Below are 17,919 nucleotides of genomic sequence, written 5' to 3'. Positions count from 1 at the left end.
GGGACACACACACACACACACACAGGGACACACACACACACACGCACAGGGACACACACACACACGCACAGGGACACAAACACATACAAGGAGGAACACTTACACATGACACACACACATAAATACAGGGTCAAACACTCAGATATGGACACACACACGCCCTGGACAGGTCTTCCGAGGGGGGGGGGGGGGGGGTGCTACGGTGACGGTTTTGGGCCGCCCTGGCGATTGCTCCCGCGCCCCCTCCCTTCTCCGTTCGCGTCGTATATTTTAATTGACTAATTAAGGGCGCCACCAGAGGGCGCCCCCAACGCATTTGTCGCCCTAGGCGGTCGCCTAGCTCGCCTATGCCGAGCGCCGGCCCTGCACACACACACACACACACACACACACACACACACACACACACACACACACACACACACACACACACACACACACACACACACACACACACACACACACACACACACACACAAAGAAACACACACACACACACACACACACAAAGAAGCACACACACAAAGAAGCACACAAGGACACAGATGCAGGGACGTACATACACAAAAAGGGACGCACACAGGAACACACAAATACACGCACGCACACTGGCACAAGGGGAACAAACACACACACAGGGACATTAATACGCAGGGGACACGCACACACAGACCTAATACAGGGATGTGAGAAGGTGAAATCCTTCCCCTTCTCACTGTCTCACATTAGAGTAATTATTAGTATTTTTATTATTATATTGTGTGTGTGTGTGTGTGTGTGTGCATATATTAGATTAGGCTGGTGTGAAGTTAGTCTTCCGTCCCGGTAGGGGGCAGTGTGGTAAGGTAGCTTTAGGTAAATGTTCCCCCAACTAATGGTCTGGCCCATATGGCCTTGATTGGTCCAATTGCCATTGCCCTATTTAAGGGCTTTTTCATTTGGTGTTTGGCGGAAGGTGGTGCTGGCTTGAAGTGAGGCTAGTACGAGAAACGTATGTTTTGGTTATGATATGCCATTTTATGTTATCTTAGTTTGGTTTGCTGACTGATGCAGTAATTTCCTTTTCATTTTGAACGTTGCTCTATTTTTTGTGAATGTTTTTGAGAGATTAAAACTTCACTTTTCTTAGTCGTCAGTCCATTGCCCTCATTTTTGCCCACACTCGCAATATCCAGTTGGCCGTATCCCAGATACGTGGGGCGACCACGCCGGTCCCTCACAAGGGACATAAACCCCCACACACACAGGGACATGCATATACACACACACACACACACACACACACACACACACACACACACACACACACACACACACACACACACACACACACACACACACACACACACACACACACAGTCAGCATAGAGACAAGACGTCCAGTCCACTCACACAACAAGAGGAAGTTGCTCAGCACTGTGTGTCCAAATATAGCCCCTCATGTAATGACACCACGATATCATCATGACATCCACCTATAGGGGAGAGAGGGGGCCTGTTTCATCTCTCTCTCACTCTCTCTCTCTGCCTCTCTGCCTCTCTGCCTCTCTCTCTCTGCCTCTCTCACAAACACATTCTCACCCTTTCTCTCACTCTTTCTTTGTCTTTGTCTCTCTCTGTCGCTCTCTCTATCTCTCTCTCTGTTTGTCAGTCCCTTCAGAAAAATGCGGCGTTTTTTGTGATTGTTGCGGCCAAAAATCCTTGATTATGCAGCACGTTTTCTTAAAAATGCGATGAAATATGCGGCATATTTATGCAATTTTATGCGTTGAAATTGCGGGAACTTGCACAAATTGCGGGAACTTGAGGAAAAACGCAGCTTTTCGATGACGTTCAAGTCACGTAATTGCGTAATTACGTCACTTCATAACGTTCCCATGGCAACAGGGGGAAATGGCTGCTCTTGTGTGAAGTAAACGCAACATTTTTCAACTTTCTGCTAAGACTTTTTTGTAACGAAAATGCAGGGATTATGAAATCATGCAAGCCCCACATATTTTGAGCGGAAATCAGCAATTTATGCGGTGAAAGTGCGGCATATTTGAAAAAATGTGGCCCCCGCATGAATATGCAGACTTTGGCTGATTATGCGTTGAATTATGCGATCGCATAATCGTGTTTTTCTGGGAGGGACTGGTTTGTTCGTGTTTTTGTGTCTGTGTGTGTCTCTCTCTGTCACTCAAACAAACACACAGAAAGCAAAGTGGGTTTTACTTAACATTCACTCATCATCTAGTCAGACTCTGTATCACACACACACACACACACACACACACACACACACACACACACACACACACACACACACACACACACACACACACACATACACACACTCTCTGTCTCTTTGTCTCGCGCACACACACACACACACACTGTCACACACACACACACACAAACATTGTCACACACACACGGAATCCCATCCATCCACGTATCTTGTGTTGGATTGTGCTTATGGACTGCAGTGTTGTGGGTTTGTGTTTTGCGTATTGACTGCGTGTGTGTTTTGTGTGTTTGTGTCGCTCCAGCTCAGCGCACTCATCTGCGGCTTCATCATCAAGCTGAGGAGCTGTCTCCGTGACGACGGGTTCCTGCGGCAACTCTACACCATCGGCCTGCTGGCCCAGTTTGAGTCTCTGCTAAGCACCTACGGTGGGTCCATGCAAGCACACGCACAGACACACGCACACCAACGTAGACAGAGGCAGACAGACACAAAGACACACAGACAAACACTGATACACAGACAGACAAACACACACACAGAGAAAAAAAACACACGCCACGCATTCCCCATCATCCACCATTGAAGTGTTTTTTTGTGTTTGGGCAACAGTAGCTCAGGCGGTAGAGCTGGTAACCTGAAGGTTGCTAGTTCGATCCCCGGCTCCTCCTAGCTGAGTGTCGAGGTGTCCCTGAGCGAGGCACCTCACCCTGACTGTTCCTGACGGGCTGGCTGTTGCACTGAGGGGTCGACTCCGCCGTCGGTGTGTGAATGTGTGTGTGAATGGGTGTAAATCGCTTTGGATAAGTGCCCTAAATTTAAACGTGTGTGTGTGTGTGTGTACCCCAGGAGAGGAGCTGGCCATGCTAGAGGACATGAGCGTTGGGATCATGGACCTCAGGAACGTGACCTTTAAGGTAAAGAACCAGCGTCTGAATCCGGGTCTGGAAGAATCGAAATCAAACCAAATGAAAAAAATATGTATTGAACTCAAGATATCAATTTGATCTGAGTTTGATTTACTTGAGTCTAATTTATTTGAGTTTCATTACTTGATTTAGATTTTCGGGAATTAGATTTATTTGAATTTTGTTGATTTTCGATTCAACGAGTTTGATTATCTTGATTTCGATTTTTACTAGCTTAGTTTGATTTAGATTGAACCTGACTTTGATTTAATTGAGTTTGATTTTAACTTGAATTCGACTTAAGTTTGATCTATTTAAGTTTGATCTGAATTGAGTTTGGTGTGACTTGATGTGACGCTCACTTGGCCCGCCTCCTCCTCATGCCCCGCCCCCAGGTTACCCAGGCGACGGGAAACTCCGCCCCCGACATGCTGCCCGTCATCACCGGTAACCGTGACGGCTTCAACGTCCGCATCCCGTTGCCGGGCGCCATGTTTGACGCGTTGCCGCGGGAGATCCAGAACGGCATGCTGCTCCGGGTTCAACCGGTTCTGTTCAGCGTGGGAATCAACGAGCAGCAGACGCTGGCCGAGAAGTGAGTCTGTCTGTCTGCGTGTCCGTCCGTCCGTCCGTCTGTCTGTCTGTCTGCTGCGCGTCTGTCCGTCTGTCTGTCTGTCCGTCCGTCTGTCTGTCTGTCTGTCTCTCTGTCCGTCTGTCTCTCTGTCCGTCCGTCTGTCTGGGGGGCTGATCTGGGTTTACTTGAGTTAGGATTCACTGGATTTTGTTTTAATTGATTTAGATTTACTCGATTTGTTCGTTTTTGAGTTAGCTTGACTTGAGGTTGATTGACGTGAGTTTGATTTTATTTTTTGTTAGATTGGCTTGAGTTAGATTTACTAGAGTTCGATTAACTTGAGTTAGAATTACTTGAGTTTGAGTTAATTTTCAGTTTTAATTCGTTAGATTTTGAATGAACCAATAAAATGTTCTTGATTTTAGACGCACTCGAGTTGAATTGGATTTTCACTGCTACTGTTACTGTTTGCGCGGTCAACAAACTTCCAGCTCGCAGGGAAGTCAGCAGAGGCCTCTCTATCCATAGTCTCTAAAAACAAGAGACATACAGACGCAAGCACACACACACACAAACAGACAGACAGACAGCCACACACACAGACAGACACAGCCACCCACACAAACACACTGACAGACCCGTCCACACACAGAAACAGACAGACAGCCACACAAACACTCACACACACCGATACACAGACAGACAAACGCACTCACAGACAAAAACACATACCACGCATCCCCCATCGCACAACATTACGTGTGTGTGTGTGTGTCTCTGACACAAACGGCCGGGTCCAGCAGAGGTGACTGGGCAGAAAACCTCCACGTTGATACAGCGACTCAGCAGGCGGGCGGATCAGATGAAAGCGCTGGGGAGATGGAAACGCTGGTCTACGATCGGGGCTGGAGCTGGACGAGTCGATGAATGGGTCGACTGATGGGTCGTTTGTCAAGAACGAAAATGGAAAAGATCTTTTGAGTGCACTGTTGGATAACGTGCGTGTGTGTGTGTGTGTGTGTGTGTGTGTGTGTGTGTGTGTGTGTGTGTGTGTGTGTGTGTGTGTGTGTGTGTGTGTGTGTGTGTGTGTGTGTGTGTGTGTGTGTGTGTGTGTGTGTGTGTGTGTGTGTGTGTGTCAGGTTTGGAGACACCTCCCTCCAGGAGGCCCTTAACCTGGAGAGCCTGGCCCGGCTCAACTCCTACTACAGCCAGTTCAAAGAGGTGCTGCCGGAGGACTGTGAGTACAGACAGACAGACAGACAGACAGACCCACAGATACAGACACACACACAATTGAATAATGAAAGCTTAACATTAATCTGGCATACGATGTATGCCAGATTAATACATCGTATACCTGGCATAGATTAATGTATGTATTAATCTGCCCCCCCCCCTCCCCGTCCAGGCCTCCCCCAGTCCCGTTCCCAGACCTGCCTCCCGGAGCTGCTGCGCTTCCTGGCGCAGAACGTCCACGCCAGGAAGAACAAGAACGTCGACATCCTGTGGCAGGCGGCCGAGGTGTGTGTGTGTGTGTGTGTGTGTCTGTCTGTCTGTCTGTCGGTTGCAAAAAAAAAACCTTGTTTCACGTAAGTCTCTTTGGATAAAAGCGTCTGCTAAATGCCTTAAATGTAAATGAATTGCAGTTTACAATTCGGCTGGAACCTCCCTGATCATTTTTCGATTTGGAAAAAGGGAGTTGGCAACATGACTGAATACCACTTCCCCCCCCCCCCCCCACCCCCCCCCCCCCAGATCTGCCGGCGGCTGAACGGCGTTCGGTTCACCAGCTGTAAGAGTGCCAAGGACCGGACGGCCATGTCGGTGACCCTGGAGCAGTGTCTGGTGCTGCAGCACGAGCACCGCATGGCGCCCCAGCTCTTCACCCAGGCGCTGGACTGCATGCGCAGGTAGGTGACCCCCCCCACCGAACCCTGAAAGAGTACCCTACACACCCCCCTCACACACACGCCCCCACACTCACTTTTGTTTGTTGTTTGTATTTTGGGAGGAAATGTATCTTTTCATTGATTTTTTTTTTTCGCTTTTTAAAGTTCTGTATCTTTTCGGAGAAATAATAATCGTTAAAAAAAAGTTTTTGATTAAAAGTTGTGTATAAATCAAAAGAAAAAATATTCTGTGTGTGTGTGTGCGTGTGTGTGTCTCTCACATGTGCCCGCGACCCTAGCTTGTTTGTAGCTTTAGCGAGCCGCTCCAATGCTGATGCCTGTTTTTTTTTTTTGGGGGGGGTACAGCAACGGCTAGCCTATGCTAAGTTATGCTACCTAAGCCCGCTGGCCACCTCATTTTGCTTGGTTTGTTGCCCTTTCATCTCTCGCTCCACTCACTTGCACACGTGCACACACACACACACACACACACACACACACACACACACACACACACACACACACACACACACACACACACACACACACACACACACACACACACACACACACACACACACACACACATTCCTCCTTTGTATTCTCCTTTCACATCATGACAAAACAAGAACAAAATGGATGTCTTGTTTAATTCTTCTTAACTCTCTGAGAGAGATTCCAATCCCGCTACCCTTTGCCATTTTGCTTGGTTTGTTGCCCTTTCATCTGTCACTCCCTCACTCACTCGCACACATTCACTCTCTCATTCATGCGTGCGTGCGCACGCACACACAGACATACACATGTGTGCACGCACACAGTCAATGAAAACACAAACACACACACAAACACATCCTTTGTATTCTCCCTTCAGGCGTAAAAGAAAGGTTTTAGGAACAAAATGGATGTCTTGTTTAATTTCTCTTAACTCTGAGAGAGAGATGATGTCCAATAAATCAACTATTTGTCTGCTATTCCTTGATCAGTTCAACGAGTGTCACGCAACAAAAATACCATTATTTGACAAAGATAATTCCCCCTACCATTCAAAAGTCAATTTCTTGTTTTCCACGAAACACTGACACTTTTGTAACAGTTTTCAGCTGTGCTAACATAATTGCACATGGGTTTTCTAATAATCAATTAGTCTTTGAACACGATTAGCTCAACAATGTACCACTAGTCTGCCGTTTCCAGCTAGAATAGTCATTTACCACATTAACAATGTCTAGGCTGTATTTCTGATTAGTTTAATGTTATCTTCATTGAAAAAAAATTAGCTTTTCTATAAAAATAAGGACATTTCTACGTGACCTCAATCTTTTGAACGGTAGTGTACAATTGAAAGCAACATTTTACACATTTGAAAACGTAGGACTTTGATCTTTTCAAACTCCAAATATCTTCGTCCTTATCATCATAACTCTGTTTTAATGAAACTTGGCAACCTTTTTTATTTATTTAAGGTTTATTTTAATCTGGATAAATACAGAAACATAGACAAGCTTGAGACAGTCATCTAATGTTTGCATCACAGTGTTTTCAGCCAAAGCTTAATTATGACACTTGTCCCTTAAAACATTCAGACCCAGTACGGTATTTTTGCTCCGACTCGATCAGCTAGCTTCGTCTGTTTGTCAGTTTTGTGTGTCACACTGGTGACCAATGGGGCGGCAGTAGCTCAGAAGAGTTAGTGCGGGTTGGCTGGTAACCGCAAGGTTGCTAGTTGGATCCCCGGCTCCTACTAGATGGGTGTCGAGGTGTCCCTGAGCACGGCGGCTCACCCTGACTGCTCCATGACGAGCTGGCTGTCGCCTTGTGTGGCTTACTCCGCCGTCAGTGTGTGAGGGTGTGCGTGAATGGGTGAATGTCCGCCAATATTGTAAAGTGCTTTGGATTAAAGCGCTATATAAATGCAGTCCATCCACCATTTACCAAGCCACAGGCAACACCATCCGCACCAAACCATGGCCGTTGGTAATCCCTCCCCTGTGTGTTAAGACAACGCACACACAGAATGTCCACCCCCGTCATGTATAGTTGTGCTCAATAAAAATACCCTCCCCCCCTCCCTCATGCAACATCCAAGCATGGCTCTCCCCGTCCTCGGAACCTCAGCCATCCCTCATCTCCTCCTCTCCTCCCCTCTCCTCCCCGCCTCCCCTCCTCCCTCTCCTTTCCTTGTGTCCCCCTGATGTCTTTGCATGGGTCACTCTCTCCTCTGACTCCAATCTCCTCTCCTCGTCTCCTCCTCTCCTCGTCTCCTCTCTTCCCTCTCCTTTCCTTGTGTCCTCCCGATGTTTCTGCATGGAACGCTGGTATCGCCTTGCAATGCAGTGCTGGGTCTTCCAGGCGTGGCTGAGTCGCTAAATCCTCCTTCTCGTCACTTAATAAGCATTCCATTTCAATTTCAGTTTCAATAAAATGTAAACACAATTTAAATTCCATTTCAGTTTTATTTGTTTAGCACTTAATCACAGGTACAGTCTCAAAAGACTTAACAGGCCAAATATTTATGAAGCATCTCCTTTGCAGTCGGAGAGTGCCAGCGATTTATTTTTATTTTTAAAATAATTTTCCTTCTCCTTTGTTTGCACGAGTCAATCTCCATTTGTGTGTTGACTTACTTTCAAATTAAAATTGTAAAACTTTATTTCCTCCCTAACACACATGCATGAGTAGATCTTAACTTCAAATATGTTTTATCAACATAAAGAACATATCTCTGAACTTGATTTCTCTCTCTCCGTGTCCTCCTTCTTACTTTCTCTCTCTCTCTCTCTCCCCTTCGTCGTCTTCGTCGTCGTCTTCTTCTTCTTCTTTTTCTCCTCCTCCTCCTCCTCCTCCCTCTTTGGCCCTGACTTTTGACCTTTGCTTCCACACCATCATCGACCATCGGTTATTTTGTCTGTTTTTCATTGTCGGCGTGCTTTGGGATATTTGTGGCGTGTGATTTTGCTCCAAACATCGAAACGACAAGCCCAGCCTTTTTCTTTTTGCCATCTTCGTCATTATCCTCCTCCTCCTCTCCCTCCTCTTCCTCTTCCTCTCCCTCCTCCTCCTCCTCTCCCTCCTCCTCCTCCTCCTCTCCCTCCTCCTCCTCCTCCCATATCTCCTCTGCCTAACCCTTTTCACACTCTTTCTCGCTCTCGCTCTCGTTCTCACTCTCTCTGAAACTCTCAAACAAACCCCAACCCCTACCTAACCTCCATCACCCTCTCCCCTATCTCTCTCTATCCCCACACCTCCCCCCTAACTCCACCCCCCCTGACCCCACCAAAACCTCGGTCACTCTACCCTCTCTCTTCCTCTCTCACTAACCCCGCCCCCTAACTCCGCCCCATAACCCCTAACCCCACTCCCTAACCCCACCAAATCCTCCGCACTCCCCCCCCCCCCCCCAGCGTGGGCACCCGGGAGGGCGTGACCCAGAAGAACCTGAGCGGCGTGCTGCCCCAGCGGGAGCTCCGGTTGGACCCCAGCCTGCTCTACTCCCTCCCGCTGCTCGCCCTCAGCCCCAACCTGCTGCTGGTCTGGGTGTTCCTCAGCGTGGCCTACGTCCTGGCCCGCCTCCGCTGCACCTAAGCCCCGCCCACCCAGCGACGACGTAGCCATAGTAACCACGGCCCCTCCGCCGAGGGACCAACGAGGAAGAAAGAATGCTTCGGTTGTTGTTGTTGTTGTTTTTTGTTGCGTCGTTTTGGAGCCGCGGGTCGGAGGTGGATGTCGACGTAGCCATGGCAACCCCGGCTCACTCCTCCACTCAACTCCAAGAGAGAGTTGTGTGGAGGGTGATGGAGGCTAGGGTGGGGTTGGAAAGGTGAGGGGTAGGGATGAGAGAGAGAGGGTGACCAGTGGGGGTGTTCCTCAGTGGGGCCTACGTCCGCTCCCCCTAGAGGGTGGGCCGACGCTATATTGACCACGCGTTGCTACGATTTTTTTTTTGCGGTGTTTTGGATCCGAGTGGGTGGAGGTCGAGGCCTACTTCCTGATCTGGCTCTGCTGCACCCAACACCCCACCCTAAAGTCGTGGCGGTCGGTCGCCATAACAACCACGGTCCTCCACCTAGAGACAAACGAAGACGAAAGGACACAGCGTTGTTGTTTGTTTGTTGTTGTGTTTTCGAACCACGGGCTGGAGGTCGACATAGCCATAGCAACCACGGCTCACTCCTCCACCCAACTCAAAGAGGGACCAACGAGAGAGAGAGAGAGGGTGACAGAGGTTAGGGTGGGGTTAGAGAGAGAGAGAGAGGGTGACAGAGGTTAGGGTGGGGTTAGAGAGAGAGGGTGGCAGAGGTTAGGGTGGGTTAGAGAGAGAGGGTGACAGAGGTTAGGGTGGGGTTAGAGAGAGAGAGGGTGACAGAGGTTAGGGTGGGGTTAGGGGAAAGGGAAGGAGGTTAGGGTGGGGTTAGGGGTGGGGAGAGGGAAGGAGGTTAGGGTGGGGTTAGGGGTGGTTCAGACAGAGGGAGGAAGACGGAGAGAGCCCAACTCCTCCTGAGAAGCCAAGAGACCAACGCGGAAGAAACTATGTTGAGGCCTACGCCCTGGCCCGCCTCCGCTGCACCTCACATCCCACCCACCTAACGACGGAGGGTTGGTTGCCATAGAAACCACGGCTGACCCCTCCACCTAACTCCGAACTCCTGAGAGACTGAGAGCCCAACGAAGCAGAATGTTTTGCGATGTTTTGGATCCAAAGGGAGGGGGAAGGTGTAGGGGAAGTGGGCGGGGCCTATGTGTGGAGGTGGAGGATGGAGGAATTTAACTGGGGACTCCTCCTGGCGCACACACATTCACTCAATCGCATACGCACTCAAAGTCTTTCACTCACTCACTTACTCATACCCAAACGCACACACGCACACGTACAAGACAAACACAAACATGCATACACACACTCGCTCACTCACATTAACTTGCAAGGATTCGTAGAATCGGTTGCATGTTCTGTCGCTCCCTCATGTTCACTCCCTGTATAACACTACTAATGTCAATATTGTGGAGGTACATTGTTTCCGACAAAAGTGAGATGTATTCGTACAAAACCGTGTCGAGTTATATTTGCCACCCTTTCGTTAACGTTTAATTAGTGTTTTAAGATTCCCGACAAAAGTAAGATATACAAACAGTGTCGGATTACTTTTCGCCATTTATTAATGTATAATTTGTGTTTCAAGATTTTGCACTGAAGATCGTCTCGATTGCACAGCTCGCTAGCTCACTATTGCTAACGCACGGGCACTCGTACATACATGCTAGGCTACCAACTCAAGCTCCAGTCGAGCTGATGTTTTCTTTCTCCTGTTTTTTTTTTTCGTCTACTATTTCGAGTACATATTTTTATATTTCAGCAGTTGTACTTTGCAGCTTATTGACGCGTCAGTGATGAATGTATTGTTATGTAGCTTGATATATTGATGACAAGGTATGAATACTCCCTCTTCTGGAAATGGATTGTATTCCGTCTAGCGGTTACCAAATATTTGTCTCTTTTTCTACTCTAAAAATTGGGATTTTCATGCAAGGTTTCAGTGGAGAAGTTTTGCAGCCACTCATAAAGTTGAGCTTTAAAGTGAGTCTGAATGAATTGCGACTTTAATGTAGGATAAGATTTAAGTAGGATATTAACGTGAAAAGTCATTATTCATCTGAATCGTTTATGCACACAGAGCGTTTATAGAAGAGTTTTATTTTCCTGCACTATGCAGTTAGCATTGTTGTCAGTTTTATGGATTTATAAGATGTAAGCTTTATAGACTGAGAAATAATAAGTAATAGAGTGAGTTTATTTTACTGAAAGACAACGAATGTCTCTTCCTTTTTTTTTATATTTGTAATGATATATATTCTAATCAATAATATGCATTTAAGGTACAGGGAAAGTATTCTACGTGCCAATCTGTTTGGTCACGCCTTTAAAGACGGAGAGATGTTTTTTTTAAAAACCTTGTCTTATCTGAGAGATTAAGATCCGAGAACTAATCAATCAATAACCTTTAATTAGCCAGATGAAAATTCATTGAGAATAGCAGGAAAGCAGCACTATGATAAAATAAACACAATCAACACTGATGTAAAATTCTCATAAACCACAATCAGCATTAATTAATATACATATAATAATATATATATATATATATTAATATATATATAAATCGAATAAATGAACCGCGACGGATAAAAATAATAAACATGGCCGTTATCAAAAATATAACTTTGCAAACAATTGCATTGACCAAGAGAAATATCTTCTATGTCCTTCAACATTACTTTGAGTTCTACTAAGTACTTATCAATACTTATTTTGTTGGTTCTAAAAGTATGTTGTTGTGTAATTCTTCCTTGGGTTATCACCTAATAAGATTGATTTTATAGAATTGTATGGTTGGTTGATTAGGTTAGGTCGGATTATTAGCGATGTGATAGATTTCCACAGAAAGATATAGAAAGATAGACGAGGCCTGCGAAATTGAATTGTTGTGTATGTGTGTGTTCGCGTGTATGTATATGTGCCCATGTGCTTGTGTGTGTGTGTGTGTGTGTGTGTGTGTGTGTGTGTGTGTGTGTGTGTGTGTGTGTGTGCGCGCCCATGTGTGTGTCTGTGTGAGCGTGTGTGTGAGCATGCACGGTTTTATTTATTCAGAGCTGATCATGTTGTCTTCCAAACAGGCTATTTCGCTTTTGTCCAAGTTTTAAATCTGCACTTTCGGTATCGGAAACGTCTCCTCTGGGATGAAGACGTACTTCAGTTAAAGGTTCCATCAGTGATGTTGGGTGACGTCACTGCTGTTGGTATTTGAAGCGAGATCCAAAAAAAACAGAGCCAGCTCACCCGTCCCTGCACGAAACACCCGTGTTTCGTGCATCCAGTAAAAACTATCATGAACGAGGCGCAAAACACCCACCCCCTATCGGTGATTGTTTGGAATACTATTTATTTTGGTTTTGAGTGGTTGGTAGTACTAGTAGTACTACTGGTAGTAGTAGTTTTTTGTGTACGATCTCTGAGCATAGGCTTCCTACAGAGTTTTTTGACGGCCTGTTTATGGGACGGCAGCTAGCGGATCGTGACGAAAGATCATATGAATGTTATCATTTATGTTTCGGCCTAGAATCGCTGATACAACCTTTAAAGTTCCAATATCACACCACCAGATGTGAGTGTGATTTGCCGTTAAAAGCTGTTTTCACAAGTGGCCATGTCCACCTTGATGCATGACGGATAGATGAGCAACGATTGGTACGGTCCACTGGGTAGGCTGGTAGACCAGCACACATCTAGGCGGACACGCCCACTTGTGATGTCAGAAGAGGCAGATTTCCAAAACGGGTTGTAACGATGAATCACACTCACACCTGGTGGTGTAATATGGGACCTTTAACCTCAGTGATTTCAAAGTGTTTCTAAATGCAGTATTTCCCCAAGATCTTGCACCACTCTCAGCACATTGTGTTCACTTTGGACGTGTGTCTGTCTTCCTTCAGTATGGCCGCAGAATAGTGGTTTTATTTAGCATAAAAGCGATCAGGCGGTTGCTTCCCGAAGAGTTTGCGTCAACGAAAAAGTAAATGCTTTTAAGGACATCGCAAATTTTTTACAAAATCCTAACGATTGTGTTTCGAAGCTTTGGAGTATTCTAGGTTTGGAACGTATCCAACTGCCCCTCCTTTCAGGTCTTCCCTCAAAGCCGTGGCCCCTCCTCAAAAACCACGCCTCCTCCAAAGCCACGGCCCCAACACCCATAATGTCATTTCTTGATGCGGGGATCCCTTAATGAGAAGGAGACTGATTTTTTCACTTAACAAATAATCACTTTAGATACAGACCTAATATCTGACCAAATATTTCCAGTAGATTGCAGTCTAGTATAGTGAGTTATTCCTATGCTATGCCGACACGTTACACATGACTTCAGGTTATGGTACCATGTCGACACGACGCAATGACCACGCAGACGCTTCGACGCAGTCGTGAACCTGTTTCGGTTCCGGGTCGGGTTTTAGTGAGCGGACCAATCACAGCCCGTCGCCTCGACGCAAGGTTACAACTTTTGGGAGCCGCACGTCCGGCCCTTGCAGTGGACTGAGGACGTAATGGATCCGTAAACCCCCTTGCGATGCATCGATGTGGAACCATAACTAAGCCTTAGCTCGCTATCTAGCAACAGCCTTGTGGACGTCTCTTAACTAATGAGAGCGCAGGAAGCCCTGTATGTTAGTTGACAGACAGGTCGGCCCTCCAATCATTTTATTTGGGCGCAATTCAATAATGGATGGGCTTATTTGACAGTTAAAGATGCAATGTTTTTCCTTTTTACCGATCTTTTGATTTATTGATTGCCGTCAGGATGTAAAGAGAATCTCAACAAATATCATGAAAAAAAAATGGCCTTATCTCGCTTTAATATTGCATATGTATCATTAATGTCACGTTGCATTGCATAAATGGTATATTGTTAATCCAATAAGTTAAGTACTTCGGGGTATTAAAAGTGTGTCATACTACCATTGGATGGAAAACTAAATAAAGCATTGATTTCTAGTTTTGATAGTCTTTGGTTATTTTGAAAGAAATATTTCTCTCTCTCTGTCTCTCTCTGTCTGTCTCTCTCTCCTCTGTCGTTCTCTATGTCTCTCTCTCTCTCTCTCTCTGTATCTATCTGTCTGTCTCTCACTCTTTCTGTCGCTGTCTCGCTCTCTCTCTCTTTCCTCCGTCTTTCTCTCTCTAATAATATTATACTGTAATGCTTTGACATTACAACTATTACGTGTAATAACAAAAGAGAACGTCAGAACAATATACATTTAGAAACCTATAACAATATAACATAACATAAAGATGTATATATAGAAATAATAGTACATTTTTTTAAATTAAATGAATGTAAAGAAAAGCTACATAAAACACATTATAGGTTATGAATAATCATTAAAATGGAAAACAAACAAAAAAACAGTGAGGCTTGGTGTAGAATATCATTCACTCATGTTGTGGCAAACTGAAATAAACTGTCCTGCGAGGACGGAGCTCTCTTTTCTCCCATTAATATTTTTAGTTGTTCTACACATGATGGGAGTTTATAAAATGTGGGTGTTTTTGGCTGAAATTGGTAAAATATATTTTGCTGACATTTTAGAATTTGGGGCAGTGTAGGAGGAAGTGCTGCTCGGTCTCTGCAGCAGCTTCTTCCCACTGCTGGCACAGCCGCTCCTCTTTGGGCAGTCATGATTTCTTATATCGGCCTGTTTCTATGGCCAGGCTGTGAGCGCTCAGTCTGCACTTTGTTAAGATCACTCTGTGTCTAACATCAGTGACTGTGGTCAGGTAGGGGGCCAAAGTGTACTGTCTATTTATGATGACTATATGCTCTGTAAGGTGACCTTGGGTGTCTTGAAAGGCGCCTCTAAATTAAATGTATTATTATTATTATTATTATTATTATTATTATTATTATTCAGGGCCAGATAACACTGCATTGTGCTGTGTGTGTGTTTTAGTGTTCCAATGGGTGAGGTAGGTTTGTTTCTGAAGTGTTATAATTTGGTTGAGTCTAATTGATATGTTCTCCGACTGGTCCTGAGGCAGAGCAGAGGGGGAACCTGTCTGTGGACAGAGCCTCAGGACCAGCTGAGTGAGGGGACTCCTGTTAATCTCTTGGCTTTGCAGGGCTTTGTGCTGAAAGCAGTGGGGGCCACTTTGTTTAAGATGTAGCCAATATTGAATTGATCGTTTTTGGATTTTACATAGTAGTGGATACTGGCCTAATTCAGCTCTGCAGGCGTTGTTGGTAGTCTCTCTCTCTCTCTCTCTCTCTCTCTCTCTCTCTCTCTCTCTCTCTCTCTCTCTCTCTCTCTCTCTCTCTCTCTCTCTCTCTCTCTCTCTCTCTCTCTCTCTCTCTCTCTCTCTCTCTCTCTCTCTCTCTCTCTCTCTCTCTCACCACCATGTATTTGCCCGTTTAACTTCAATTCATTCACATCAACCACCATTGTGTCTTTATCTTTCCATTGTCTCCCCCCCCCCTAGCGAGGGCTGTCGGCGGGAGAACACGATGAAGAACGTGGGCTGCAGGAAGTACGCCTTCAACTCCTTGCAGCTCAAGGCCTTCCCCCGCCAGTACCGCCCCCCTGACGGCACCTTCGGCAAGGTTGAGACCTGATTGGCCGCCGGAGGAGAGGGCCGGAGTTCGGACCTATCGGACGATTCCGAACTGTTTTTTTATTTTTCGTTCTTAACAGATTGTGTGTGTGTGTGTGTGTGTGTGTCTGCGTGTCTGTGTTAGATTGAGTGTGTGTGTCTGTCTGAGAGTGTGTGTGTGTGTGTTTGTCCGTCTGTTTGACTGAGTGTGTGTGTGTTAGAGTGAGTGTGTGTCTGTCTGAGAGTGTGTTTGTGTCTGTCTGAGTGTGTGTGTGTGTGTGTGTCTTAATCTGAGAGTGTGTGTGTGTGTGCATCTGAATGTGTGAGTGTGTGTGTGTCTGTATTAGGGTGTGTGTGTGTGTCTGTGTTAGAGTGCGAGTCTGTTAGTGTTTGTGTTAGTGTGAGTTTGTGTCTGTGTCAGAGTGTGTGTCCGTGTGTATGTGTGTGTGTGTGTGTGTTTTTTCTTCTGAACTTGGTGGCTTTGTGGGGGAGGGAGGGGGGAGGGAGGGGGGGAAGGAGGGTAAGGGTTTTGCACAAATCATGTGGCCTTCTGAAATCTCTGTCAAAAAAAGATTGGACGACTTGCATTGCGTTTCTTTTGTGTACTCGTGCACTGAAGATATTGATTTGTATATTTTTTTTACAGTTTACTCTTAAGAGGGGGAGGGGAAATTACAGACCTTGTGTAAATAACCGCTTCAGATGTCACAAGCATTTCGTTATTTTTGTCGCAATTATGTCAAACAGTCAGTTAATAACAGTAACAGTTAAAAAAATGAGAAGTTTGACTCTGAAGAGGGATGAGAGGTTAAAGGTCACATATTACACCACCAGGTGTGAGTGTGATTAGCCGTTACAAGCCGTTTTGAAAACCTGGCTTGTAACGGCTCAAACCTGGTGGTGTAATATGGGACCTTTCAATTAACCACAACAGACTTAGTTTGAGACCGTCCAGGCACTGTTTTATCTGTCCTGTTGATTGATTGATTGACAGCTCTTCTTTGCTAAGTGTTGCCTAGATGTACCTCAAGAGACATGCTACTAGTGAACATGTTTAGAATAATAAAGATTTCTTTGTCAAAAAGTTTTTTGGACGCTTTTGGCTTCTCCATATCAACCTGTTTTTGATTGATTCTGCAGGATGAAATTAAGCCTTTGACTGAAAAAGGCAAATCACCCTATGATATGGACATCGGAAAGTTTGTATTTTGTTCGTTTTCAATGTATGTACTTATATCAGAATTCCAAGTTTACCTATCCATTTTTTTAGGCGGTTTCGATTTTTTTCTTTAGTTATTCTCTGGTCTTGTGCAAATAATATTACCTGTCAATTTCTGATATTAAAATAAAAACGAATTCAATCATGATTGTATGGCCTTACTCGATGCAAGTAAGAGACGATGCGATTTATCAACACTAGAGAGCGCCTTGAGGGTATGAGACGTTTGAAAGGTAATTTGTGTTTGATTAACCGTTATAAATCGCAAAGACTCCAGTCTTTCTACAGTTGCCTTCTATAACTTTTAAAGTTCAAGTAGTATTTGTCCTATACAAAGTCATTCATATGATACAATAATGCTTTCTTTGACTCTGTCGACTGTGCTAAGATAGTCCTTTATAAATACACGGTAATTAACAATGATAATTATTAGTGATCCGTGGGGGATGATTATGTTTCTATAATCCTTTTGACTACCATAGTACTTTGGTCTAGGCCCTCAGAGAGAGAGAGAGAGAGACACAGAGAGAGAGAGAGAGAGACAGGGAGAGAGACAGACACATAGGCTCCGGTAGGAGTTGAAAAGGCCCGCGATTCCGTGAATTCCGGATAATTGAATAAACCGCCGGGGAAATTGTGAATTATTCTGTGAGGTCTTGCTCCATTCTAGGAAATTAGGACTATTGCGTGTTTCCCCATGTGAGTGCTGTGTGTTCTTTGTGGGAAATATTGTTCATGTGTTAAAGTTAACATTTCCATCCTTCCTGACGAGGTTAAAGGACTCTCTCTCTCTCTCTCTCTCTCTCTCTCTCTCTCTCTCTCTCTCTCTCTCTCTCTCTCTCTCTCTCTCTCTCTCTCTCTCTGTCTCTGTCTTTTCTCTCTCTCTCTCTGTCTCTGTCTCTCCCTCTTTGTCTTTGTCTTTCTCTGTCTGCCTTTCTCTCCGTCTCTCTCTCTCTCCATCTCT

The 17,919-nt window shown here is 45.4% G+C and overlaps 2 protein-coding genes across 2 annotated transcripts in view; both read left to right on the top strand.

The window, feature by feature from the left end:
* Window positions 1-14,148, top strand: part of LOC132461169 (inositol polyphosphate-4-phosphatase type I A-like) — a 52,452-nt gene extending 38,304 nt beyond the window's left edge. The window contains exons 11-17 of the mRNA XM_060056213.1: window positions 2,098-2,655; window positions 3,077-3,144; window positions 3,531-3,730; window positions 4,849-4,946; window positions 5,118-5,230; window positions 5,465-5,619; window positions 9,003-14,148. Of these exons, the coding sequence (XP_059912196.1) occupies window positions 2,098-2,655; window positions 3,077-3,144; window positions 3,531-3,730; window positions 4,849-4,946; window positions 5,118-5,230; window positions 5,465-5,619; window positions 9,003-9,183 (1,373 nt within the window). The 3' untranslated portion in view covers window positions 9,184-14,148. The remainder of the gene's footprint in view (window positions 1-2,097; window positions 2,656-3,076; window positions 3,145-3,530; window positions 3,731-4,848; window positions 4,947-5,117; window positions 5,231-5,464; window positions 5,620-9,002) is intronic.
* The window catches only part of LOC132460732 (transcription factor 15-like), a 271,512-nt gene that overhangs the window by 247,833 nt on the left and 5,760 nt on the right, over window positions 1-17,919 (top strand). The gene's annotated exons all lie outside the window — the stretch shown is intronic.

The sequence above is a fragment of the Gadus macrocephalus genome, chromosome 7 (genome assembly GCF_031168955.1).
Source record: "Gadus macrocephalus chromosome 7, ASM3116895v1".
In the NCBI taxonomy this organism is placed as follows: Eukaryota; Metazoa; Chordata; class Actinopteri; order Gadiformes; family Gadidae; genus Gadus; species Gadus macrocephalus.
This window is presented reverse-complemented; position numbering and strand designations above follow the sequence as displayed.